Below are 25,598 nucleotides of genomic sequence, written 5' to 3' on the forward strand. Positions count from 1 at the left end.
CTGGAGCAAGGCCTGTCTCTTATTTATCTTTCCACACTCTCTTCATTCCCCCATCTTGACTCCAAGGCTCAGCATTAGGGATTCATTAAATACTATTTTCCACCAAAAGCAGTATTTAAATTGCATTATAAGTCTCATGACTGTATATGGAAGTATTCTATTTTTTATGTTTACATTGCTTGAGTGTCTCCTTATTTCATGTGACTTGTTAATTACAAAGACACTAGAATTAGGGGTGAAAGTTTGACAGGGCTCTTAAGCCATGGGTTAGGATGCCCTCATCCTTATCAAAGTGCCTGAGTTCCAGCACTAGCCCTGTTCCCAATTCTAGCTTTCTGCTAATGCATACCCTAGGAGGCAGCAGGTGATGGCTCCATGGTTAGGCCCCTTCCACTCACATGAGAGACCTGGATTGAGTTCCGTTCTCCTGGCTTCACTCTGGCCCAAGTCCAGGTGTTTTGAGCATTTGGGGAATGAACCAGTGGATGGAAGATCTATGTATGCCTGTCCCTCTGTCTCTGTGCCTTTCAAATTAAAAAAAAAAAATTGAAATAAATAAATGTTTTAAAAGACTAGAATTAAATTTTGGATGGTATAACTATAATATGCAATACTTTATTTATGAATGAACCATCACTAAACTTTTAGAGATGTGGGAAAGTTCATTTTATAAATCTTAAAAATATAAGCCAATTATTTTAGCATAACAATGAAGTTGTTCTGGAAATTATTACAATGATTTTATTCAGTAAATAGTCTTGCCTATAACCAGTGCTTATTGTTTTCATTATCTATTTTGTTGTTTTTCTCTACAATAAGGAATCTCCAAAGTTATGCCAACAAACCAGAATTGGGTTGAGCAAGACAAACAAAAGCAAGTGCATTAGACTAATTATCTCTAATAGGGAGTGAGCACAAAGAGCTGATATTGTCATTGGGTTTGTTTGTTTAATAGTAGTTTCCTGGTTGTAGAGCACCCAGTTCCCACAGTTTGGTGTGGTCAGTCAACTGAAGAGAGCGCTTACTTTAGAATCATCCCTGGGTTCTCAGGGGATAGGCATAGTTAAAATTGCCTCCTCCTGGTGCCTGTAAGCATATCGCCGGTGATTCCGGAGTTGCACATAATTGTTCAAACCTCCTCAATCCCTTTAACTGCCTGCTGGTAGAGCTCAAGCTCAGCAGTAAGTAACTCTCAATAGAACTGGGGCCAGTCTATGCATTTGGCACATGCTGTGCTGCCTGGAGAGTGAGATAAAGGGATGAGAAAGACTGACCCCCCCATCCCCAAAATAGACTGTAAGAGGCTGGGGGCGGGCGTGAGGAGGTGGCAGAGCTGGCCTCCCTGTTCCCACTCTTGGTTTCTCTCGAGATTCAGTATTCAAGAAAGAATTGCATTCAGTCCATCATAAAAGGAATCCTATACATTCTTTTTTCCTTTGCATGGATCATTGCAATCATTTCCTAATCTCTCTCTCTCACTGTCTCTCTGTCTCACTGACCTTGGTATTTTATTTTAGAATCACAGACTCTCAGCTTAGAAGGGTCTTAAAATCTCTCAATTATTGTGTTCTGCACAATAGTTAAAACACTTCTTCACTCAGTTCTACCTAACTCTGCCAGTTTAATCTTCCAAAATCCGCTTTGTGATGCCACTCATCTCAAATGCCTTTTATTCTGTCAAAGTCTGCAGCCTCACTCAACAGTGGAGCCCCACCTGCTTTTGGACCCCAACCTGACAAAGCTCTAACAGGGTCTGCGGACTGGTCTCACCGCCCAGGCTGTGGTAGTTCCTGATCCTGTTACTTTCTTACGCTGTGCTTTTATGTTGAACAGCCTTTCCTCTTCTCAACCCATCCCGATCCTCCTCAGTCGGGCCCCTGGCTGAACCCTTTACTGGACCACTGCCCAGGATGACCTTGCCCTCATCAGGCTTGTTCTTGTGGGCTCTGCATCACATTGTTTCCACACATCACATGGAACGGCTGCTTCTCTTGCAGAGAGAATGTCTTTCTGTAGGTTGTAATCGTCACGAGGTCAGGGACCATGACTGTGCTTCTGTATCTCTCCTCACAGTGCCTTCACCAGTGCTTTGTCTGGACACAAGAACCATAGAACCAGTAAATATTTGAGAATTAAAATAGATATCTGGCCATTGTGCTTTATATGTGTCTGTGCTTGCATTTTGCCTCTTCTAATGAAACTGTGGGTATTAAAGGATTCCCTCCCCCTCTTCTTTTTTTTTTTTTTTTTTAAGATTTATTTATTTGAAAGGCAGAGTTACAGAGGAGGAGAGATCATCCATCTACTGGTTTACTCCCCAAATGGCCTCAACAGCCAAGGCTGAGCCGGCCAAAGCCAAGAGCCAGGAACTTCTTTGGGGACTCCCACATGGTACTTGGGCCATCCTCTTCTACTTTCCCAGGCACATTCGCTGGAAGCTGGATCAGAAATGGAGCACCCAGGACTCGTACCTGCACTCATATGTGATGCTAGAATCTGCTGTGCCACAATGCCCACCCTCCCTGACCACATGCAACCAACTGCAAGCTTCCCTTAGCTGCTGAATGTACTAACATCCTGTTATAGTCACTTGCCTGGGCCGGCGCCGTGGCTCAATAGGCTAATCCTCCGTCTTGCGGCGCCAGCACACCGGGTTTTAGTCCTGGTCGAGGCACCGGATTCTGTCCCGGTTGCCCCTCTTCCAGGCCAGCTCTCTGCTGTGGCCAGGGAGTGCAGTGGAGGATGGCCCAAGTGCTTGGGCCCTGCACCCCATGGGAGACCAGGAGAAGCACCTGGCTTCTGCCTTCGGTGCACAACCAGCCGCAGCGCACCAGCTGTGGCGGCCATTGGAGGGTGAACCAACGGCAAAGGAAGACCTTTCTCTCTGTCTCTCTCTCTCACTGTCCACTCTGCCTGTCAAAAAAATAAATAAATAAAATTTTTAAAAAATTGTCACTTGCCTGTTTTTTGTATAGTAACTTACTATTCCATAATGGTAGTCTTTGTAAAAAAGCTATTAAGCTGTCTTTTACATGTCCTGGATAAAACCATTCAGAGCTGGCTGCATTGTCCCTGGAGCCCTGCAGAGCAGTTCAGGCTAGCTGGAGCTGCCTGTGTTTCACTGTAATGGGAAGTGACGCCTCTGATGATGCCCCCGCAGCATTGTTCGCACATGTGTTGTCTGTGCTTTGTGGATGCACATGCTCATCCCCTTCCTCTGCACCTGTCATGTCCTGCCACTTCATTTCACCAAATTATGCCCCATTTACCCTAACTTCTTAACTTCCCAAACTCCTTTCTGAACAGGAAGAAGGACTTGGGTTTTGGTGGTGGTGGTGTTTTATCCCCACCCCCATCTCCTTACAGACCTGTGATAGTGTTCTCTTTCTCAGATGATGAACTCTGTTTTTCTAATAGTGTTGTGGTGCGTGTGAGCAGGCCTGTGGCGGGACAGCACTATGGCATTTAGGGGCAGGGTGAAAACAATACTGACATCATAGTCAGATGGCAGAGAGATGAACTGGCAGATTTTCATGTATGTGTTTATACTCTGTCAAGGAAAATGGAAACATGGCTAATAGAAATCATTCAATTTGGTGACAGTATATGTTGCTACTTGGGAAAACAGTAGCATAATAAAATCAGTAGTATCCCGTGGCTTTAAAAGGCCCTTGGAATCTTGAGTGTCACAAGCAAAATCCAAGAAAGAACACTTCTGCTCCATGACCCTCTGAACGCAACATCTGGGTCCCTTCTCTCGGTATTGAAAAGCCCTGCTTACCCTTTTTCAGCAGGGGTTTCTGCCAATAAGTTGTGAAATTATTTTTATTTCTCTCATATTTCCTACTTAAATACTTCATGTAAAGCCTGAAGAAAAACTCTACAAAGAAAGATCGAACCAAAAAAAGTATGCAACTTAATAGATTCTTTTTATTTGAGATCCAGTATTGTCTCACTTTTGCCTTCAGATTCTGCCTCCTTATCAGATCCTCTGCCTCAACAATTTAATTGCATTTCCTTAGTAACAGATAATTGTGAATGAAGTTGATCAAGGGCTTTAGCACTTTGTTAAAGTATAGCACCTGGGCCAACCTTGTTATTCAGGGAACACCCAGAAACACGGAATTGGAATCGTACTTTCACAGGTTCTGGATGGTTTGTAGGCACCAAAACTCCTCTCACATTCAAGTGTGCACAGGTACATTCTACACAATTCTGTGCATTGTAAAGCAGATAGTGGGACCAAAAGAATATTTTATTCTTCACTTAAATTTTTCTCTACTTTTCCAAACATAAATAAAAATGATAACTGATTGAGAATTTCATCTTTAAATGAGGAAATGGCCAGCATTCAGTACATAAACACTGAGGATGGGTGCCATCCTATAGAACTGATGTATCACAAGAAGTGTCTTTTTGGTGAATGAGAGAATAGAAACAGCTAAGTTGTGAGGAGAAGGAATAGAAGTTGGTTAATGACTACAGAAATAGAGTTAGATAGGAGGATTGAGTTTGAGTGTTCTATGGCATAGTAGGATGACTCTAGCTCACAGTAATTTGTTGTGTTTCAGATTAGAAGAGAGGATTTTAAATATTCCCAACACATATATGATAAATATTAAGGTGATGGGTGTGCTAGTTAGGCTTATGTGATTTACTGTGTGTTATAAACATGGACTGAAATATCACATCGTACCCCATGAAAGTAGACTATTATTATGTGTTCATTAAAAATAATAAAGAGCTACATTGGCCAGTACTACAGTGACTGAGCCTCTGGGAGAGGCAAATAAGGACTTCCAGATGGTTCTATCTCCCATTCAGAGCCATCACTGGAATGACTGACCTGGTGCAACTAGTGGTCAACTGGTTGTTACTTGACCCTGAGATGTAGGCCCCACAGACTTTCCATCTCTTTCCCTCAAGAACAGCTTCAGACAGTCTCTAGGCTGAGCTGGGCTGGCTGCCTGAAGACTGATAGCATGGGACTTATCACTGATAGCAAGAGCTCAAGGCACCCAAATGACATCTACATGGGCCACTCTGCTAATCAACCCACAAATGGGGTAGCTCTTGGGAGATGATGCTGTAGTAAGAGCATTGTCTTTAGCAATATGCAGGCTATAGGGTTCAAGTTCCAACAGGTGCTAACTGTGACCTTGAGCAACTTATTCAGACTCTAAATCTCAGTTTTCAGTTGTGGAGTTGAGCACATATAGCATGTTGAATCTATTCCTGTCATATAGCTGCTGGTCAAGACGTGTTAGTCAGTTGTCCCTATTTACCAGGTGAAAGGTTGGACCAAATACTACTGAAGTTCCCTCTTTCAAAAGGGTTAAGTGATACTTGTTGAATTCTATAACCCATTTTTCCATGCTCAGCAATGCAAGGGTTATAAGAATAAGGTTACTGGGGTTATAACTAACAATACCCTCTATTTTATCTCTCAGTGTAGTAAATTTTCACACTTTTAATATGCTAAACCACCCTGACAAGCACGTGGTCTTGTTCTCACTCAGTGGAGCAGACAGCCGAGGCTCAGAGGGTGTAAGCCTTGTGCCCATGCCTGCTTCCCAGGCAACTCACCGTGGTTGATGCAGACCTTCTCCCCTGAGACCTGGTTTCATTCCTCTCCTGTGCCCCATCATTATGTCTGAACAGTGTTTATAGACCTCCCTAGCCTATGCTTTTCCCTTCTGTGATTCATACATCCACTATGTAACATTCCTCACAAAGCGAGCAACAAGGGTGGGCCATATTATGCAGTAGGTTTTAAAAAAAAAGTAAACCTACTGTGTCTGGAAAGAAAATAAATGCACCAGATAAAACGCAGGTGTTTTGGAAGTCATCACAGAATTTTATGTATAATGAGCCATATTACAAATCATAATACAACAAAGATTTAAGTGTCAGTGGCAGATCAGGCATCTTGCAAAAGTTACATGCTGAAAGTCTAACTTTACAATCATAGGTTAGAGAACGGGAGGCAATTTATTGGACACATTTCACATTTTCCCCATGAATCATTAAATATTTAAGCACCATAAAATTCAAGCATTTCCCATGGATGTGGCAGCCAGCCTTGGTGGTTTAAAATGCATTATGCAGAGTTTCTGGCAGATAATAACAGTGACAATTGCAGAGTACTGATTTTTAATGTCAATTGTTTGTTCCCTGCAGAACCTACCGATAATGTCCCTGCAGGAAATTGTGATTTTTTTTTTTTTGTGGTACAGTAGCTTTGAGAATTGAAATAAAACAGCATTCTCAAAGACATTAAGAACTGTCCAGTTATAAATAATTCTAATCAGTAATTTATATGCCCTGTGAGAATCATAATAGAATTCTACAGTGTAAAAAAACACAAGAAATATTTTTCATATTAAATAGTTTATTTTAAATAAAAGATGTGACCATAATAAATGTATGATGACTGCTATGTCTTCTAGACATATTGACTGCTAGGCAGACAACCTAACTTAATTTTCAAAACAACAGTAGGTGTTATGTCCCATCTTGGAAACGAGAGAAATAAAACTCAGGGAGTTGGCGGAACTCACTCAGGGTAACACAGCTGGAAAGTGATAGAGCCAGGTTCAAATTTGGAGGCAGCCAACTCTAAAGTCTTCATCTTTTCAGTATTCTGGCAACCACACCAAGTAGAAGTAACAATTATCAAGTTATTCCAGCAAGCCAATAGGAACTCTAAGCCAATAGGTTTGCTCTATTATAATTTATAAGTGGTTCAGAATAACAGGCCAGTCCATCAAATATTTTTCTAAGCACCTATAACATGTACATGTGTGAATTGTTTAGAGGTAATTTGGTACCACAAATCTCTTCAACCATGAGGGGTCAGAGATTACAGCATACACTGTCATGTCATGCTAAAATGAGAGGTCTTCTCCCAAATCTTTCAAATCTCATGATTTCTGAAATTTCAATTTGTAAAAAAGTAATACTCTATTTTTGAGTTGTGAAAAATGATGGTTAAAACTCAGAATTGGCTTTCTGGCAATAATTTTATGAGAGATTGTGGGTAGGCAGCTATGTATAACATTCAGATATTTTGTAATAAGTGATTTATGCTTGCTACCACTTGGTCAACTTGGGACCTTGTATGAAGAGCACGTCTAATGCCCAGTGACCTTGTGGAATTGTCACTGAGAAGAAAAAAAAAAAGATTTAAGTGTCAATAATGTACCCTGCTTTGTGATAGGCACTGGGCATACAAACCAAGCAAAACATGGTCCCTGCTCTTAAAGGGGTTGCATTTTAGTAATGGAATGAAGACGCACAGAGAACAAAGATGACCGTGGAGAAAGGACAGCACCATCTGTTGTACAGCGAGCAGCAGGAAGGAGTCACAGTCCCTGTGGGGGAGTTCACACACACCCCAGTTAGGTGTCTGCCAGGTCAATGGACCTGAGGGGAAAGACTGCTGATGGACAAAAAGCAGGAGCTGAGGCACAGAGGTACTCTGCATGTTTGCAGAACTATACGATGGTGTTCACTGTACAGGAGGTACTCGCAGAGGTAGGGCTCAGCGTTCCCACTGGAACTCCCACCCCATGCCAGCTCAATCGGATTTCATTAAAGGGGTCATTAAGTGGAGTCATTAAGGGGGTTTTAAGCCAAAGGATAACAAAATCAACTTTGGATGGATCTTAGATGTCGATGGAGATGTGAAATGAGAAACCAGTCGGGAGTTGTTACCTGCAAGAGCGGAAGTAGAAGGGTGTGTTAGGCGCAAGCAGACCAGAAGTGAGGTAGCAATGTCCAAGAAGGGATGACTCAAGTTCCAGTGTGAGGAGTGTGAGAGCAGGAGGAACTGGCCACTTGCAGCGAGGAGGCCTGTGTGGAGGGATAGGTTCCCTTACCACTAGGCAGAACCCAGAAGGGAGCATCCTAGACCGCCAGCTCCAGTCTCAGCAGTCCCCATTGGGCAATCTCAGTGCATTCAACCAATGTGGGGGCCTGGGGGCCTGGGGGTCCTTAGGAAGGAGATTGGGATAGGAATCATCCCTAGTAAAGAGCAAGAAGAACTTCAAAGCTTTGCTCCTGGCCTTCACAGAGAAGGGATGTTTAAAAGCACAGTGATATATATCCAGCTGAAGACAATAATGACTTAAAATAATATGGTATTCTATTTTCAGAAGTTATTTTTCCTATTAGTTTGCTCTTTGCCCATTTAAAATACTTTTCAGAATCAGAAGGTGGCACTTGTGTTGCATTTAAAGAGGGCCCTTGTGATATCCATATCCTGAACTCCCTATACAGATCCTCTGTGTAGGAAATCTTCCTTAGTCCAGCCTGGAGTTGATGTTAACATTATAAAGCTAATTCAGATCATATTCTAATATCATAGTTAAAGTGTTTAAAATAATGTAACAAGTAAAGATATGCTTCTCATGTTCTATTTGTCACCCTTACTTCCTCCCAGAAATCATTCTCACACTAAGTTCATGATAAACAAGACAAACTTTAAGAGGCCTGAATTTTGGTAACAGTTAAAGGTTTTAGAAACTGAAAAGTAAAAAAGTTGACAACGGCTTACATTTCAGGCGCTCAAAAATACTTAGCATGGTATATAGTAGTACAGTTTTTTAAAGATGGCTCAAATAAACTTGGAAATATTCTGCTACATCAAGAAAATATTTCATCTTAAAATGTACATTTTTCTTCTTACCAGAAAGTATTCTTAAAATAAATTGCCATTCTGGGGGCAGTCCGTAGCAAAACCCATTTGAAATGTGTGCTGCATGGAAGAGCTCACTACTAATCAAAATTTGGCAAAGAAAACAGTACTTATAAACAAAATTTTAATTGAGTTTTTCTTCTCTCAATTATTTTTAAGTGCACTAAAATGAGTGTCACTCTCATGAGAAATTTCTTTAGTTTTCCTCAAAATGACATTTATTTTTGGTGAGGTAGGCAAGTTTCCTAAAAATCTTTCCTAAAATACCTTTTGATTTGTAGGATTAAACCACTGAGCTCCCAGCAAAACAGAAAGCAGACCTTTTGCTATTTAGAAAACTTACTCATTACAAATTGATGTGTCTTCTAAATTTGTAGAGAAAACGTGAATGCCAAATGTCAAAGTGCTGCCTTGGCACAATACTGATATAAAATACGAGAGAATGTTTTTCAAATTGGAAATATGGATGCCCTCGAAGAGAACCAATCGCAGGAACATAAAAGCCAGATTGTAGATCGTCTTTGTTTCCTTTAAAGAAAGGGCCATGCTTGCCTGGTGGGGTGACCCCAACTTGAATGAATCTTCTCACCTATGTTTAATTAAGCCGGCCCCTCATTTTCTCCCAAGTGCATAATGATAGCTCTGTCACCTCCCCATGCGAGCTGCCATTATGTGCATGGAGGAAAAGTGGCTGCTATGATCTGCAGGGGTGCTCTGGGGGTTCTCCTGGGGAGGGGAGCGAGATGCTTTGTAGGGCCTGCGTCCTTGCCTCAGTAAACCCCATGTGGCTCCGGGCCCATTAGCTCTGAGGACGTGCTGGACCCCGACTGGGGAAAGGCGCTATGTTTGGAAGTTCACAGCAATGGGGAGTCCATTTTTGTGAATCACTACCTTAATATACATTAATAGCTTTTAGGCCTTTAATCCCTCGGTGAATATATTTTTTCCATAATTACTACTTTTCAAAAGGGTTGCCAAAGAAGGCATTTCTATTCTCTGAAAAATGCAGAAGAGAACATAATGTTTCATATTCATCTGTGATGTGTTTATGCTAATGTCGCATCTCTAGAATACAGCAACTGTGGGCCTTCCCGGCATAATGGTTCATTCTGCTCTGAAATGAACTGTGAATGCTGGCAATGTGGATTTTTTTTTTAATCTCTTTGGGTCATGGTTTTACAATTATTTAAAGTGCATGGAAAAATAGATTACTGAGGAAATCATTTTGAAACATTGAAAATCTCTACTTTCTAGTTTCATTTGCTGGCCTATTTATTCGTTCCCGTAAAATCCATCCTAAAGCCCACTATATTATAGGGTAATTGACTTCAATTGTTTGAGGTGCTATTAACCAATGAATGAAGTTTTCAGTAATGTGATTTGTAATCTCGCCTTTATCATCTACTTGCCTTCCTATGAATTAGCATATTTTAAAATAAACCAGCTCTTCCATCAGCCTCCATAAAATAAGAATATCTGGGTTCCATCTAGATTGGTAGGTCCAAACAAATCCATGCATGTAGCACATGCTTAATCAGCAAAGGGCAGAGGGAGGAATTAGAGGACCGTGGGAACAGACAGGTTGAGACTAAAGGAATAGCTAAAAGCAGAGTCTAAAATGAGCACCATTAAATCTCTTAGTACAGCCCAGATAGTCTTGGCACCCCTTCTCTGCCCCTTTCCCCACCCCTGCCTCCCCAAGAAGTCCTCCTGGCCACAGGGAGGCGACATTTGCAGTCTCTAGCTGTATTTCACGCAGACTTGGCACCTGCTGATTTTCTGGCGCTGGGCCTGGCTTTCTTTTAAGGTGTCTGGTGATGGGGCAGAGAAAACTTGCAAGTCTGGTTGCACTGTTGTCAGCCAGAAGCTATACTCATTTGCAAAGAAGTGGCACGTGCCCTGTCGGCCTTGGCATTCAAGGAACGGTGCCGCTCTGAAGTCTTCCAGGCAGCTTCCAGGAGACATGAGGGCCTGCCCTCCTCCTTGGTCCCCAGCTCCTGTGTGCTACCCAGACAAAGAGAGCATTAGAACTCGGGCACTTTCGGCCCCAGACCCCATCAGTGACATGCCCAAGTCTATGCCTGATTTTAACATTTTTTTCCTTAAATTATTCAATAAAGAACAAAACACAAGTTGGGTTACACCCAAAATAGAGCTAATTTCACCAGTAACTGACGTAAATGCATCTCACAAATTCTACCAAAGTGGTAAGAAAAAAGTTAACTGACAGTAAATCAACAACAGTTTTACCCCTGCATCTCAGTAGGCTGAAGCCTTCAGGGCTGTATGTCCTACTGCTGTCTGCACAGAGCACACAGAATTACTGTGTAGTTCAGACCAAAAGGGAAGCAGACGGTGTTAGAAATAGCAGGTGTAGCAGGGTTCAAGGGCAGGGGACTCACCATGAGGAAGGAGTAGCCAATCCAGAGGCTCCTCCAGGCTCGCGGGCATGGGGGGATAGACTGATCCTGGCTGTGCACCGCCACCGCCTGTGCTGGGGCCTCACACACGGCACAGCGGCTGATATATGGGCGGATCTCCTCCTCCGAGAGTGGCATCATGGGCAAGGGGGCAGCGCTGGCCAGCCAGTAGGATTTGTCGTTTCTCTGGGCGTAGTGGCACACTTGGTGGATGTTGCAGTAGGCAAAGGGAAGCGTGCTAAATATGGGAAGGCAAGACCCTGCCAGACCTTGGGAGGGAGGGAGAGACGTTTGTCTGAGCTTATGGCACAGGTGTGCCCAGTGACCTGTCCAGCCCGTGATGTTCACAGACATGTGTTCTGATGCATGGATGCCCTTGCCAAAGCCTACCTCTGTGGTGGCGAAATCATTTCTGCCACCCCCTGGCCCTGTGGGACAGCCTTTGTCCTCTCACCCTTTCCTGTGGAGCCCACAATGGGTCCTGATGTTCATGGCCCCGGTGAAAGGGCTGTGAACAGATGGCAAGACAAGCCTGGTGAATGAGAAGCATGGGTCACCTGGACTTGAGGGAAGACCAACTGGAAGGAGTTGTTTTAAGCTACATTTGAAATAGGAAAAGGATTTAGCCAGGGCTGGAGGTGGTGGTGATGACCATTCAAAGGAAGGCCAGAGGTATGGAACTCAGAGAACTCGGAGAACTCAAAGAAGTTGACCAGGGCAATGGCAGGAGCTTATGACTGAGCTGATTGTCTCAGGGCATCCAGAAAACAATCAGACCAGAGCATGCAGGCCTTGTCAATCTTGTTAAGGAGTTTGGGTGTTATCCCCAGTGTTCTGTACAACTTTGGACCAGGGCAGGAGAAGCAAGGCTTCTGGCTAGACCAGGCAGGAAAGAGGCTGCTGGCAGAAAGGAGAGGGACAAAGAAGAAAATACTCATAGAGTCAAAATGTTAAGTATTGCTTCCTCCTTTCCCCTGCACTCATGAAATGAGGCCCTTATGATAGGAAAGGCAATGACACAACTCCGTGGGGAAAAGACGACGGACATTTAAGTAGCTGGTGCCCTGGGGCTGCACTCCTGACCACCTTTACTAACAGCTGGGGGCATGGCCAGGGAGAGCACTGCAAGACCACCTCACCATCCATAGCCCCAGCTGGTGGGTGTGGCCCACTGTCTTGGAGACAGTGTTTGCCAGCACCCAGGGAGTTATACTCTTGCCCTGAAACTGCTTCCCGAAGCTTACAAGTCTACTATTGACAATGGACAAGGAACACCCAGGGGTGATCTCAAAATCAAGTTCTGTGATTGAAAAGCAAATTGGAGGCCGGCGCCATGGCTCACTAGGCTAATCCTCTGCCTTGCGGCGCCGGCACACCAGGTTTTAGTCCCGGTCGGGGCTCCAGATTCTGTCCCGGTTGCCCCTCTTCCAGGCCAGCTCTCTGCTGTGGCCCGGGAGTGCAGTGGAGGATGGCCCAAGTGCTTGGGCCCTGCACCCCATGGGAGACCAGGATAAGCACCTGGCTCCTGCCATCGGATCAGCGCGGTGCTCCGGCTGCAGCGCGCCAGCCGCGGCGGCCATTGAAGGGTGAACCAACGGCAAAGGAAGACCTTTCTCTCTGTCTCTCTCTCTCACTGTCCACTCTGCCTGTCAAAAAAAAAAAAAAAAAAAAAAGAAAGAAAGAAAGAAAAAGAAAAAGAAAAGAAAAGAAAAGCAAATTGGAATAGGGCAAGCAGTTGATGCTGGCAAGTGCCATGACCTAGCCATCAGGTGCTGCCTGTGCACCCTTTTACAAATAAAACAGGAGCTGACCATGTCCCGATTAAGTCATTTATAGCTGGAAGAAAAACTGGATTTCTTAACAGAGTTACATCTAAATAACCAAAGAAGAATCTCTTTTTTTAAAAAACTCACAATAAGGAGCTAGAGAATAACTAGCCAGAATGCATCCCTTTGGTACTTCAGAGGATAGCAGATTAAATAAAATTAGCTAAGAATTACCATGGTAGTTTTGGAAAAATAAAGTAATATTCCCACTGAAGATCAGTAATCACTCAAGATGTGTTGTGTCTGTAAAATTAATCCTAAAGCTTTGTTCAGAAGCAATGGCCACATGATCACAGGGTTTGTCCATACCAAGGTCTTGGTTGTGAGCCTTCTCTTGTCCTTCCAGGTACAAGAGGCTATACCCAGTCCAGAGCCTGGGCATGCCCATGGGACAGGCAGGTTCTTGGTCCGTCTGACTATGGAGGACGAGGAGGAAGCCACTGAGGTAACCAAGGCCAAGCCCTTTGGGGCCAGGGTCCCCAGTAGGACCAGGGGGGCCTAGAGGAATAAAGAAAAAACAAAGCAAAGTTTAGGGGTTCCATCTAACAAACCTCCTGAGCATCTCTGCCCTCGTACTGTGCGGAGCACTCAGGGAACAGAGGGAAGCATCCTCCTCACACAGACGCAAGACACAAAACACCGCTCATCCAGCACAGTCCACGCCTCATCCACAGCCTCTGCCTCCACTGACTCATCCAACTTCAGCTCATACTTTTTAAAAAATTACATTTGTCTCTAGTCTATTTTCTTGTAAGTATTCCTTAAATCCTTAAATAATACAGCATAACAACTATGTACATATTCTTAGGTATTTTAAGTAATCTAGAGGTAGATTTAAAGTGCACAGAAGGTATTTGTAGGTTCTATGTAAATACCACATCATTTTGTATAAGGGATCTGTGCATCCATGGTGTCCTGGGACCAGTCCCCCAGGAATATAGAGGGGTATCTGTGTTTGTTCCAAGCAAGCTCTAGGTTCTTGAGCTACATGAGCTTAAAAACACATAGCAGGGAAAACTCCTGTCCTCCTCAAGTTTCTATCACACCTGAGGAAGAGATAGGACAAAGAAGGTCGAGGACTGAAGTGCTGAGCAGGGAAGATCTCAGAAGGAAATGACATCCCCAAGAGTGGTCCCCTTGCCTTTGCACACTGATGGGAGCAGGGGGCCCTGTTAGCCAGCCTCCCTCACAGCTCAGATACACTGTCGGTTCCATGCTGAGTAGGGTAAGGGCTTGGGACTCATGAGTCTGCCCTTTGCATATCTTTTATAAAGGAGGGAGATGGAAAGAAATCCTGTCTCTGGAGTTCTTGTTGGCATGCAGGAAGTGACCAGTTCTACAAAACATGAGCTGGGTCTGTCTCCTGTGACACCTCACAGGGTCTGACTTATTCAAGAGGCCAGTGGCGGTTTCTAATTGCCAAAAGCAAAGGTGAAGTTAGACCTTGAAATCCAAAGGTGTCTCATTTTGGTTTCTGCTAATCTGTTTCTCCATGTCCACACTGTGAACCTGAAATTGCAAAGTGGGGTAGCTGGGGACTGCATCAGCGCTGTCACAATTTTACAAGTTGAAATTTTGGATTTGGAGGAAAGCAGAGTGTAGGGAACATTGAGCCCACATGCCCACAGGCAACAACAGGCTGAAGATGACTTGCAGCTCTTAGAAATGAATGCCACTTTGCTGCAGAACCCACTGAGCCCTCCTCAGCATCTCCTACCCATCCACAACCTGGCATTGGAGTCTACACCTCTCACCAGTCTCCAAAGATGAGATCCTGTCATGGAGTCTTTGGGTCCCCTGTGCCTGACATGCTAGCTGGTGCATTCAATTTCAAATACCTAGTTTGAAGAATCATTCAAAGAGTCTTAAAAAAGAGTTCTCAGAAAGCGCTGGCATTGTGGGACAGCAGGTTAAGGTGCTGCTTTGGAACACCTGAGTCGCAGCTGCTCCACTTCTGGTCCAGCTCGCTGCTAATGTGTCTTGGAAAGCATCAGAGGATGGCCCAAATGTTTGGGTCCCTGCCACCTATGTGGAAAACCCAGATGGATTGCTTGGATCCTGGTTTCAGCCTGGCTAAGCCTTTAGTGTTGAGCCTTTTGGGGAGTGAACCAGTGGATAAAAGCTCTCTCTCTTTCTGTCCCTCTCTTTCTGATGATCTGCCTTTAGAGTAAACAAATCTATTTTGAAAAAAAAGTTTGTGGAAAATCATGATAAACTATGCATAGATTTCAAAATGTTTTTGTGCCAAGATAAACTTCCCTTTTAACCCCATTTTTCCCACAAGCTTTCTGAGAGTATTTTCATGTCTCAACCCCTCTTACCTTGACCAAAACGCACATCCCAATCTGTTGCCATAAGAGCCCTCTATTCCATAGGAATGCATTGGGGGTTATAGGATAAGATGACGTGAACTCAGAAGAGTGAAGCTCTAGCTGTAGAGAGTGAGCAGCACCCACTGCCCCCAGACCCACAGAACAGAGCTTCTCCAGGCTGACAGACGCACACAAACTTGAGCAGGCCTCTTCTGATGAAGTGCAGCACTCTGGGGAAATACCACACAGCGTCTCCCAGGCCTTGGACTAGCTTTTATGATGGCTTAGCGTCGATTAGCATAGGAGAGCCTTCCGCTCTGTTCTCTTTGTCTTTGAGGCCCTAATGCCTGCTGAGTAGGTATCCGAGGCAAATGCTTTAAACAGGATCCCATTTGAAAGGCAACTAGAGAAGGGTCAGAGAGCTCATATACAGTTCCCAGTGGATGCTGTCAGACAAAAGAGGAGAAACTGAAATTCTGTACCTGGTGCTCCAGGGCAGCCAGCTTCCCCAGTGTCACCTTTGTGTCCAGGAGGCCCAGGAGCCCCAGGGACTCCATCCCTGCCCCTCTTGCCGTCCAGTCCAGGCTCTCCTTTGCACCCTGCGTGAAAGGTCATGAAGGCGGTGGTGAGAACAACCATGACATCTGCAGGCAGCACTGCCCGTGCCAGCCTGGGGCTTCCTTCCCACTTGGACCCGGCAGCACCAGCTCACTAAGTCTTCCTGACCATATGGAGTGCGGGTCCCCGAGGCTCTGAGGGGTCAGTAGCTTGACCTCACTTAAGTCAATGAGTCCATAAAATGCTGGGTCAGACTTTTTTTTTTAATTTTATTTAAGGTATACAAATTTCATGTATTTCATTTATACAGATTTAGGAAGATAGTGATACTTCCTGCCCTATGATCCCTCCCACCATTCCTCTTCCTCCTCCCTCTCTGATTCCTACTTTTAATTTTTGCAAAGATCTATTTTCGGTTTACTTCATACCAATCAGATTAACCCTACACTAAGTAAAGGGTTCAACCAATAGGATGCTAAGCCAGGCCGGGAAGTTGCTGAAAAAGAGGTTTTCACATTTTCTTTATATTCTTAAACCTTTTCCTTTTTTTTTTTTTTGAAATGATTAGCACCTCTGTCTTTTTTAAGTAAACATTATCATTCATAATCATTTTTTAAAGTCTGGATGGAGAAATGAATGAAATCAATTAGTATCCAGTTGGAGGTCAAGTTAAATTTGGAACCAGGTGAAAAGAGCAATTTCTTAAAACAGCTTTCCACTGAGCCCCTGCAAGGTGCCAGGTGCCATGTCACTCCCTTCCATGGGTGGGGAACCTTTTTTCCTGCCTAAGGCCATTGGTTATTCTTAAAACCATTCACAGACCATACAAAATTCTCAACTTAAAAATTATCTTGCCCTATATTTATTGAGTTTAGAGTTCCACCTGCAGTTGCCTTGGCAGGGATAGACCAAATGATTTCACAGGCCTTATTTGGCCCATGGGCTGCACGTCACCCACCCCTGCTACATGCATGGACTATCCATCTCAGTTTTCACAGTGACAAGCTAATGGGACATTCTCAGTCACCTGCTCCACAGGAAGCAGACAGGCTCAGAAAGGCCATGGAGCAGATCATGCATAGAAAGGAAACTTTGGCTCAGGGAGGCCAAGTGCAGAGGCTGCACCATCTCCTCCATTCTCTGCCTCTGGACCAGCTCAGGGATTGGTGCATCGTTAAAGGACTTAAGCTGTGCACCCCTGGAGCACTCATGCTAATCCTCACATGTCTGGTTACTTTTCTTTGTCAGACATCAATCATGAGCCACAAGCTCTTTTTGGTCAGCATAGCAGACACAGTTACCATCCTTGGAGTAGTTTATTGTCATAAGCCCTAACTGCCCAAATAACTAGTCCTGTGCAGGTATCCAGTCTCTGTTTTTCATTATCTCTCTCTCTCTCTTTCTCTCTCTGTGCTATGAATTAGCCTATGGTGGACCAATTTGCTTGTCCCCTGACAAAAAAATATTCATATATCAAAGTCCTAACTCCCAATATCTCAGAAAGTCTTATTTGGAAATAGGCCCCCTAAAGGTATGATTAAGTTAAAATGATGCCATCAAGGTGGGCCCTAATCCAGTCTGACTGAGGTCTTTATAAAGAGGGAAGCAGGACATACAGAGTCATCAGAGATGCATGTCCTTGGGATAGTACATAGGGAAGACCATGTGAGGACACAGAGAGAACACAGCTACCTGCAAACCAAGGAGAGGGGCCTCTGGAGAAACCAAACCTCCAGCTCCTTGATCTTGGGCTTCTACCCTCAGAATGGTGAGGCACTGAGAGTGTGTTTAAGCCACTCTGGCTGTGCTATCTTGATAAAGCAGCCCCAACAGACTTTTTCATAGCCTAAAACCAACCAGCAAGCCAGAGAGGCTCACTGAAGGGACTGTTTCTCTTTCCTTCTGCCTTGGCCTTCCTGCAGGTGTGTGAAAAAGAGGATGCTAGTCAACCTCTGGAACTCCCCAAGCCACCTTCCTACCAACCCACCTCAAGGGACCAACCTTACCCATGAGGAGGGTTCAGCCCATAAAATAAATGTTGACAAGAGACACTGGCCCAAAACCTGGGCCTTGACACACCAATCCTACCTTGGAGAGAATGCACAGAGGCTAAAGGAGGTTTGATTTGGCTTGGAGAAGCTGGAAGAAACCAAAGGCTCTCCCTGTGCCTCTGTCGGCCCATGCTGGGCCCCACCTGCATTCACCCCTAGTGCAGGTGCTGACTTGCCAAGGGTGTCCCTGACTCTTGTACGTCCCCCACCAAGCACCTGAGCAAATCACAACGACACAGGCTCTGCTGCTCCTGAGCACAGATGCCCTAAGCAGTTCCAGAACAGAACTGGTACCTGCCTCAGTAGATCTGGGTAGTGCTGGAAAGTCTGCATTTTCAACCTGTCCTAGGTGATGCTGAGGCTGCAGGCTCCAGGGAGCCACACACCTGGAGGACCATTGTTCTAGATGATTTAAAATGTAAAACTCTTTCTAGTGAATCTCTGTTCCTTATGCTATTTCCCCATTATAATCAGGTTTACTCATTATCTCATTATCTAGGAAGAGATTTGTGACCTACTCCCTATCACCGTGAGAAGGTGCAAACACCTGAAATCAGAGGGGTCCTTGTCTGTAGTCCCTGGCCAGCAGCATGGACTGCGAATTTGAAAAATCAGGAACCTCAGAGCCCTCTCCATGTCTCTCGCAATAGCAGCTGAGGATTTGGATGCTTCCTAGACTTGAGAACCAAGGCCCCAAATGTTCTTTGAAACTTTTCCTTGCCTGGGGCCAGTGCTGTGGCTCACTTGGTTAATCCTCTGACTGTGGCGCTGGCATCCCATATGGGTATCAGTTTCTAGTCCCAGCTGCTCCTCTTTCAGTCCAGCTCTCTGCTGTGGCCTGGGAGGGCAGTGGAGGATGGCCCAAGTGCTTGGGCCTCTGCACCCACATGGGAGACCAGGAAGAGACACCTGGCTCCTGGCTTCAGATTGGCGCAGTGTGCCGGCCATAGCAGCCATCTGGGGGGTGAACCTATGGAAGGAAGACCTTTCTCTCTGTCTCTCTCTCTCTCTCATTAACTCTATCTGTCAAATAAATTAAAAAAAAAAAAAAAAAACTTCCCTTGCCTGCCTCCAGGTTAAGTTGCCATGTTCCAAATTTCCACTCTACCATTTGAGAACTTTCAAGTCTTCATTTTCTGCTACCCTGTTGCTCTCATGGGCAGGGCCTGGCTGCATTATTTTATTTTCTGGCAGAACAGCTGGCACCAAAGCCATTGATTAATAATTTGCAAATGTGCTGGTTAGATAATGATGGCATCATCATATTTTGCAATACTGTATGGCTACTACAGATAATATTTCAGGAAAACATGAAATGACACAGAAGTAACAGCATGTTAAGAAGGGCAGTTTACAAAGAGACATGTATTGGATGGTCTCTTCTTGAGAATGCAGACTGGGAAAATGTACAGGCAATTGTGCCTTCTAAAAATGTGTTTCAGCCCTTTGTTTGCTTTTCTTTTTCTTACTTTTTTAAAAAGGAATTTTCCCCTTTACCAAAGGACCACCCTGAAGCTAATGTCACCATTACCCATCTACTATGCACCTGCTCCTTTCCCTACATACAAATGCTTCTCCACATGGAGTGCTTCTGCCCCACCCATTGGGATATTTGGCAATGTCTGAGGCATTTTGGGGCTGCCTCTTGCATAAATGGTGTGGAAGCCAGGGATACTGCTCAACACCCTCCAGTGCACAGCACATCCCTTCAGGATTCAGGGTTACCTGGCTTCCAATGTGCACAGGGCTGAATTTGAGACATCCTGTCCCATAATGCAGGCTACATTCAAGGGTGATGTATTTGTTCCCCAAATATTGATCAAATATCTCCCATGACCCAGGACTCAACAATGAATAAGACGAAATCCCACCCTCAAGCTTCCTGCAGCCTCTACAGCAGGGGTTGGCAGGTGACAGTCTGCAGACCACCCACTGCCAGTTCTGTAACCACAGTCACATTGGAACACACTCCCTCCCTCGTGCGTCATCCATGGCTGCTTCCATGCTATGCCCACAGAGTCACAGCAGAGATCATCTGGCTCCAAAACCTAAGATCTTTACTCTCTGGATCTGTTCAGAAAACATTTTTGGCTCCTGATGTAGAGGAGATGTACAAAATAAACCAGTAAAGACATAAACCTCTGGTAATGCAAATATGACAATCAAGATTATAAGTAGAAGAGACACAGGGAGCAAAGCGAACGGTGCCAGCTCTGGGTTTGGGATTCTAGCAGTGAGCACCCCCTAGGAGGGGACCTTGAAGTTGAGGAAACACTGATGCCATCCATGTGAAGGGTGTATGGCAGAGGGAACAGCATGTGCAAAGACCTGGAGCAAAGAGGAGGGTATGGTGCCTTTAGGGCTTACAGGAGTGGGGCATGGCTGGGGATAGAGTTTGGGATGGGCCCAGAGAAAAGAAAGACAACATTTTAGGTGCTTGGATTTGTTCTTGGAGAGTGGGGAGGTGGTTAGCACAGGGACTGTACCTAGGTGAACAGGCAGCTGTCTGGCTTCACTCTGCTTGCCTGCGTGCATCCAACCTCCCTTAGCCACCTGAAACACATGCTCCTCTATGCCTAAAAAATTTTGTTCTACTATTATCAGCCTCAGAGGATCCCACAACCATTCCAGCTCTTCCCTCAGTGCTGGGTGAGCTGTTCCATGCGGCTGTCACAGTGTTCAGTGTGCTGTCATCACACTGTCATACCCTTAGGATTAGAAGTGAGCTCTTTTGGAGTCCTCTCTGCACCCACCCCAGTGCCTGGACTGCATTTTCCACATGGTCACCATGCAGGAAGTGAGAGCAAAACATCTCGTCCTCCCCGTCTGGGTGGAGCCCTCCCATTCCCAGTGTCTGGACAGGAACCTCCTCTCCCTGGATGGTGTTCGCAGATGTGAGTTGGCGCAGCTCTTACAACCAGGTTCAAAGAGAATCTCAGCAGTGTTGGAAGGAACACAGGGCCCAGCGCTGAGCTCACAGCATTCTTTTATCTGTCTGCTGGACAAGATGATTCCAGCATGTGGCCACTAGCTATTCTGCAGAGCCAAGTGCTGACAAGCTGTCAAGCTCATGGGTTTGTCTGTGTCCTGGCATTGACCAGGCAAGCAGACATTCCCCCTGATGTGTAGCCTTACAAGGAGGTCACTTGATCTGGGACCAAGATGTTATAAGGTAGGCTTTGTTCTCTTTAGAGTAAGACAGAGAAACTGTAAGGTGGATGACATTTCCCAAGAGACATGAAGGAAGGCCTGTGATAACCTGAGTCAGATGCCTAGAACCTTCTCCCACCTGGGCTTGGTCATTACTTGGAATTAGTTTTAAGGAATGAACATCAGTACATCTGCACTGCTCTCCAGTATCAGATGGGCTACGTCCTCTCAGAGGGTCACGTGTGACATGAAGATGCCTGTCCGCATGGGGGCCAAGTCTTCAGGAAGGACCCATTCAAGACACAGTGGAAACTGCTTTTGTGTCTCTTCTAGGAAGTCATGCTGGAAGGAAATGTTGCAGATCAAAGAGATCTGTGGGGAGAGTAGTACGAGACCTGCTGCGGTGACGGACTCCTGACACGAGGTACAACGACTGTGGCTGTTCCCCACTCACTCAGCAGGTGGGCTGGGAAGAGCAGATCCAGGTAGGTCCTCGCTGCAATGCTTTGTTACAGAGTCAGCTTCATGATGGAAGAGCAGGTTTTGAAGTGAAAACAGGAAGAAAGAAACCAACAATGCCATTATAGGTGGAGGTCATTCCTTCTAGCAGCAGCTACTTCTTCACAACCAACCGAGAGGGTACAGTGTATGAGTATAGTCTACTGACACCTCTGAACGAGCCATCTGGGTCAGTTCAGGCCATTAGCATAGACTTGTCATCTTCTAGTTGCTGGATGGGCTGGCCAGTGATACTCCTCTATGCTGGGGTGAGTTTCTGTCTGTCCCCTTCCAATACCCTTGGCTTCCAACTCCAAGGTGACCAGCAGAAATAGCCAGGGAGAGGAGACCCAGGAATATCTGGTGGAGAAAGAAGGGTCCTTTGATACAGGAGACATGTATCAGAGAAGAGGGCCCTGAAAGAAATGCTTGGGAGTAGGCGCACAGTAGGGCAGAAAGGAACCTCAGGGAGGCTGGGCCATGGAGTAGCACAGCCCATGCCCTGAGACTGTGGGAAAAGGGGGTAAAGTTTCACCAAAGGACTGCACACTCGCATTTCCCCAACAGTGATCACAAAGAGGTGGCCTGGAGTGTCTCCACTTCCAGGAAACAGGGTCAGCAACATCAATAAGGAGAGGGCATAGGAAGTCAGAGAAGGCCCTCCTGAGGATACCAGCCTCTGAAGGAGGAATTACAGACCACAGGCAATGGAGGCGAGGCCACACAGAAGCTCACAGGGCAAGGAGAGAAGCTCGCTTGGGCCAAAGGCAACTATTAAGTTCAAGTTGAAGATTTTAGCCATGTGATGTTATTTCCCTCTCTGTTACTTTTGTGGGTTATTTTCCAAAGTCACAACAATAGGTGAATAGAATCACCTGTCTGGGCTCGATTTTGATGTTGGGCTGAGGCATTGGGTTTCGACCCTGGCTGCCTGTTCATTCATCTACAAAAGCACTGATGTTCAGGCCCTACCCCTCTCCACAGTCTCCTCCAGGTGGCTTTAACCTTCAGCTAGGATTGAGTCACAAAGATCAGGTTAACTCGGAGCTGAATCTTAAGGCTTCTCAGACCTGAATGTGTATATGAATATCTTGCGGATTTTGTTAACATGCAGGTTCTGACGCAGGAAGTCTAAGGTGAAGCCTTGAATTACTGTTGGTTCTCAGATCCTGCTTAGAGTACCAAGGATGTTGCTGGCTTCTCCTTTTCAGGTGAGTAGGCCAATTTGCCCTGCCCTACTTGGTTTCTTTTCTTTTTCTTTAGTTCCTAAAACAGCCACTAGGGGCCAGCGCTATGGCGCAGTGGGTTAAAGCCCTGGCCTGAAGCACTGGCATCACATATGGGTGCCGGTTCTAGTCCCGGCTGCTCCACTTCTGATCCAGCTCTCTGCTATAGCCAGGGAAAGCAGTAGAAGATGGCCCAAGTCCTGGGGCCCCTGTACCCATGTGGGAGACCCAGAAGAAGCTCCTGGCTCCTGGCTTTGGATCGGCGCAGCTCTGGCCGTCGCAGCCATCTGAGGAGTGAAACAACAGATGGAAGACCCTTCTTTGTCTCTACCTCTCTCCCTAACTCTGTCTTTCAAATAAATAAAATAAATCTTTTAAAAAAATAAAATAACCTTTAAAAGTTAGTAAGTGCATTACAGGAAACTGAAAAACATAAAAAGCAAAGAACAAAGTCATCCACAATCACAAGCAGTATAGTCCAACATATCCTCCTAGGTCCTGTGTGTGTACACACATCCATTTATCCACTTGTATGTGACAGAGAGTATACACCCACCCTACTTGTGCTCATGTCATCTGCCTGTTGGACAATTCAAGTTCCTTAAGTCTCTGCTCAAATGCCACCTCTTATTGGGGCCTTAAGTGATTGTTTTACTTCATGTTGGGTTGCTTTAACAAAATACCTGAGACTAGCTAACAGAAAGATGTTTACTAGGATCATGGGTCTGGTGGCGGGAGGCCAAACAGCATGGCACCAGCATCCTGGTGAAAGACCATTGGCTATGTCCTGACATGGCAGAGAAAAAGAAAGGGAATGGGTGGCATGCAAAGCAGGCCAGGACCATGGGTAGCCTCACTTTGTAACAACCCACTCTTGAAAGACAGACCCACCTCCCTCCACAAGACCAGCAATAATTCATTCGTGAGGGTGCAGTCTCCATGCCTTTATCATCTTTCACTACCCCAGCCTCCTAAAGCTTCCTCCAGCTCAACACCACACACTGGGGGCCAAGTTTCCAGCACATGGACAAACCATAGCCAAACCAGAGCAGCAGGCCTGCAGTTATCTCTACTGGAATTAACCTCTCTCTGCCCCGAGCTCTGAGTATCCTCAGCTCACAGCTCCTGTGAAGCATGAATTACAATGGGCCATTATTGCAAGTTACTTGGGTACTGTTGGCTACTTCTGCTATAAGATTTTGAGACCCTGGCATGAGAAAACACATCATATTCATCTTTATATCACCCATAGCACCCAGTACCATGTTTTTTATATGTAAGAAAGTATAATGAGATTGAGTGACAGTTATACCCTCTAAAAGAGAACTTTATCCAGGCAATGAGTCCCAAAGATAGAGAAGTTAAATAAGTACTGACTCAACTCCTAGTGCTCACTGGCTGTTCAAGGACATTGCTACAAGGGTCACCCAGTTAATTTTATGCACAAACACACATGCAGTGTAGGGTGTACAGACGAGATGCCCATATTGATTAAGGAAGATCCAGAGATGTTCTGGTTACCTACCAAAAATAACTAGGACTCCAGTTGAGGGAGCATTTCTTGGGTGCTTAGCTTCTTATATTTGGGGAACAAAAAGCAAAACAAGTAGTAGTAGAAAATTTCAGTTCTGCTTCTAATTCCTTTGGCCCTGAGCCAAAAAAAAAAAAAAAAATCATAGCTGGGCAGCAGGAGAAATGGGAGAGGGAGAAGCCTCATGTCACCCCTTTGAATAATTTGCACAGGATTTTCTAGACTCATGGGCACTGCCAACTGGTATGAAGAGACCAAGGATGTCTATATGCTCAGCTCTGGTCCTGCTAATCTCTTTGTAAATTACCAATGCTACAGGGATATGTGGAAAACAAACCAATTGGAGTGCAGTGTTTTAACAACTTTAAATAAGGGTTTAGATACTTAAATAAGGGTCTTGTTAGTCTGACAATGACAGAACAATGCTTAAATGGGTAAGTGAACAATGGAGTCATCGCCAAATTTAGAGCAACCCTCCTCTGTCTCCCTCTCCCCATTCTAAGTGATTAAACTTCTTTCTGCAGGCTCTGATTCTGCTCCAATAAGCCCTACTTCAGATGTTTTTAGTTCAAAATCAAGTCAACAGCTATTAATGACTATTAATCCAACATCCACTCTTTTGTGCTAAGAAGTTTCAAACCCCTATGTCCACGAGCTTACCACGTATGAAAGACTGAAGTAGGAGTTCAGCAACAACAATGACAACAACAACAAAAATAGGGAGGAAGAGTAGATCTAGTTAGGACCAGGATTAAGCTTTTGGAACAATGAAGAAACTAATGTCCATTGCTTCATATTTTCTATTTGCACAGGATCCAAACAAAACCTCCACAGTAAAGCACGTAGGTTTTCATCTCAGCAATACGCTGACAACAGTGAGGGTGCATACCTTGACCTGGGGGTCCTCTCTGTCCAGGGAATCCCATGGCTCCTTCTGGCCCTCTTGGGCCGGGCACCCCAGGGAGCCCTGGGATTCGGGGACAGGAATCTTCATCTGCAGGTGGCCCAGGTTCACCTGAAATTGGAATCACTGATTATTTGGTGGATTCAAAAGTTCACAAACTCTTTCTGAATTCCTTAGTTAAAGATCCACTATATGAAGGTACTTCAAAAAGTTTGTGGAAAATGAAATTCAAAGGTAAGTATATTTTAGCACAAAAAAAGTCTTGAAATCCATGCAACACTTTTTCTTAATACATATCTTCCATGAGCTTTTGAAAGCTTCTTTGATGTATACGAATTGCAAACATTTTTGCACCAAAATATTTAATTCAATTTTCTGTGAACTTTTTGAAGTTTCCTCATACTGAAGTGTTTTTTATATATAT

The 25,598-nt window shown here is 44.9% G+C and overlaps 2 protein-coding genes across 8 annotated transcripts in view; one reads left to right on the forward strand and one right to left on the reverse strand.

Annotated features, from left to right (window-relative positions):
• Nucleotides 1-25,598, forward strand: part of RHBDD1 (rhomboid domain containing 1) — a 212,931-nt gene that overhangs the window by 179,688 nt on the left and 7,645 nt on the right. The window contains exons 7-8 of one of the 3 annotated variants that reach the window (XR_009865986.1): nt 21,349-21,500; nt 22,628-22,724. Coding sequence is in view for 2 of the 3 variants with exons in the window: in XM_062193005.1 (XP_062048989.1) it covers nt 21,349-21,422 (74 nt within the window). In the remaining variant the exon portion in view is untranslated. Of the gene's footprint in view, nt 1-2,254; nt 2,284-21,348; nt 21,532-22,627; nt 22,725-25,598 lie in introns of those variants that run through there. The other 2 variants (XM_062193005.1, XM_062193014.1) reach the window with 2 other exon arrangements.
• The window catches only part of COL4A4 (collagen type IV alpha 4 chain), a 165,933-nt gene continuing 146,185 nt past the window's right edge, over nt 5,851-25,598 (reverse strand). For 4 of the 5 annotated variants that reach the window (XM_062192960.1, XM_062192969.1, XM_062192941.1 and 1 more), the window contains 5 exons: nt 25,160-25,285; nt 15,739-15,855; nt 13,254-13,442; nt 11,101-11,387; nt 5,851-10,702 (listed from right to left, as the gene is read on the reverse strand). In XM_062192960.1, the coding sequence (XP_062048944.1) occupies nt 10,439-10,702; nt 11,101-11,387; nt 13,254-13,442; nt 15,739-15,855; nt 25,160-25,285 (983 nt within the window). In that variant the 3' untranslated portion in view covers nt 5,851-10,438. The remainder of the gene's footprint in view (nt 10,703-11,100; nt 11,388-13,253; nt 13,443-15,738; nt 15,856-25,159; nt 25,286-25,598) is intronic. The other variant, XM_062192979.1, reaches the window with a different exon arrangement.

This window comes from Lepus europaeus, chromosome 1, assembly GCF_033115175.1.
Source record: "Lepus europaeus isolate LE1 chromosome 1, mLepTim1.pri, whole genome shotgun sequence".
In the NCBI taxonomy this organism is placed as follows: Eukaryota; Metazoa; Chordata; class Mammalia; order Lagomorpha; family Leporidae; genus Lepus; species Lepus europaeus.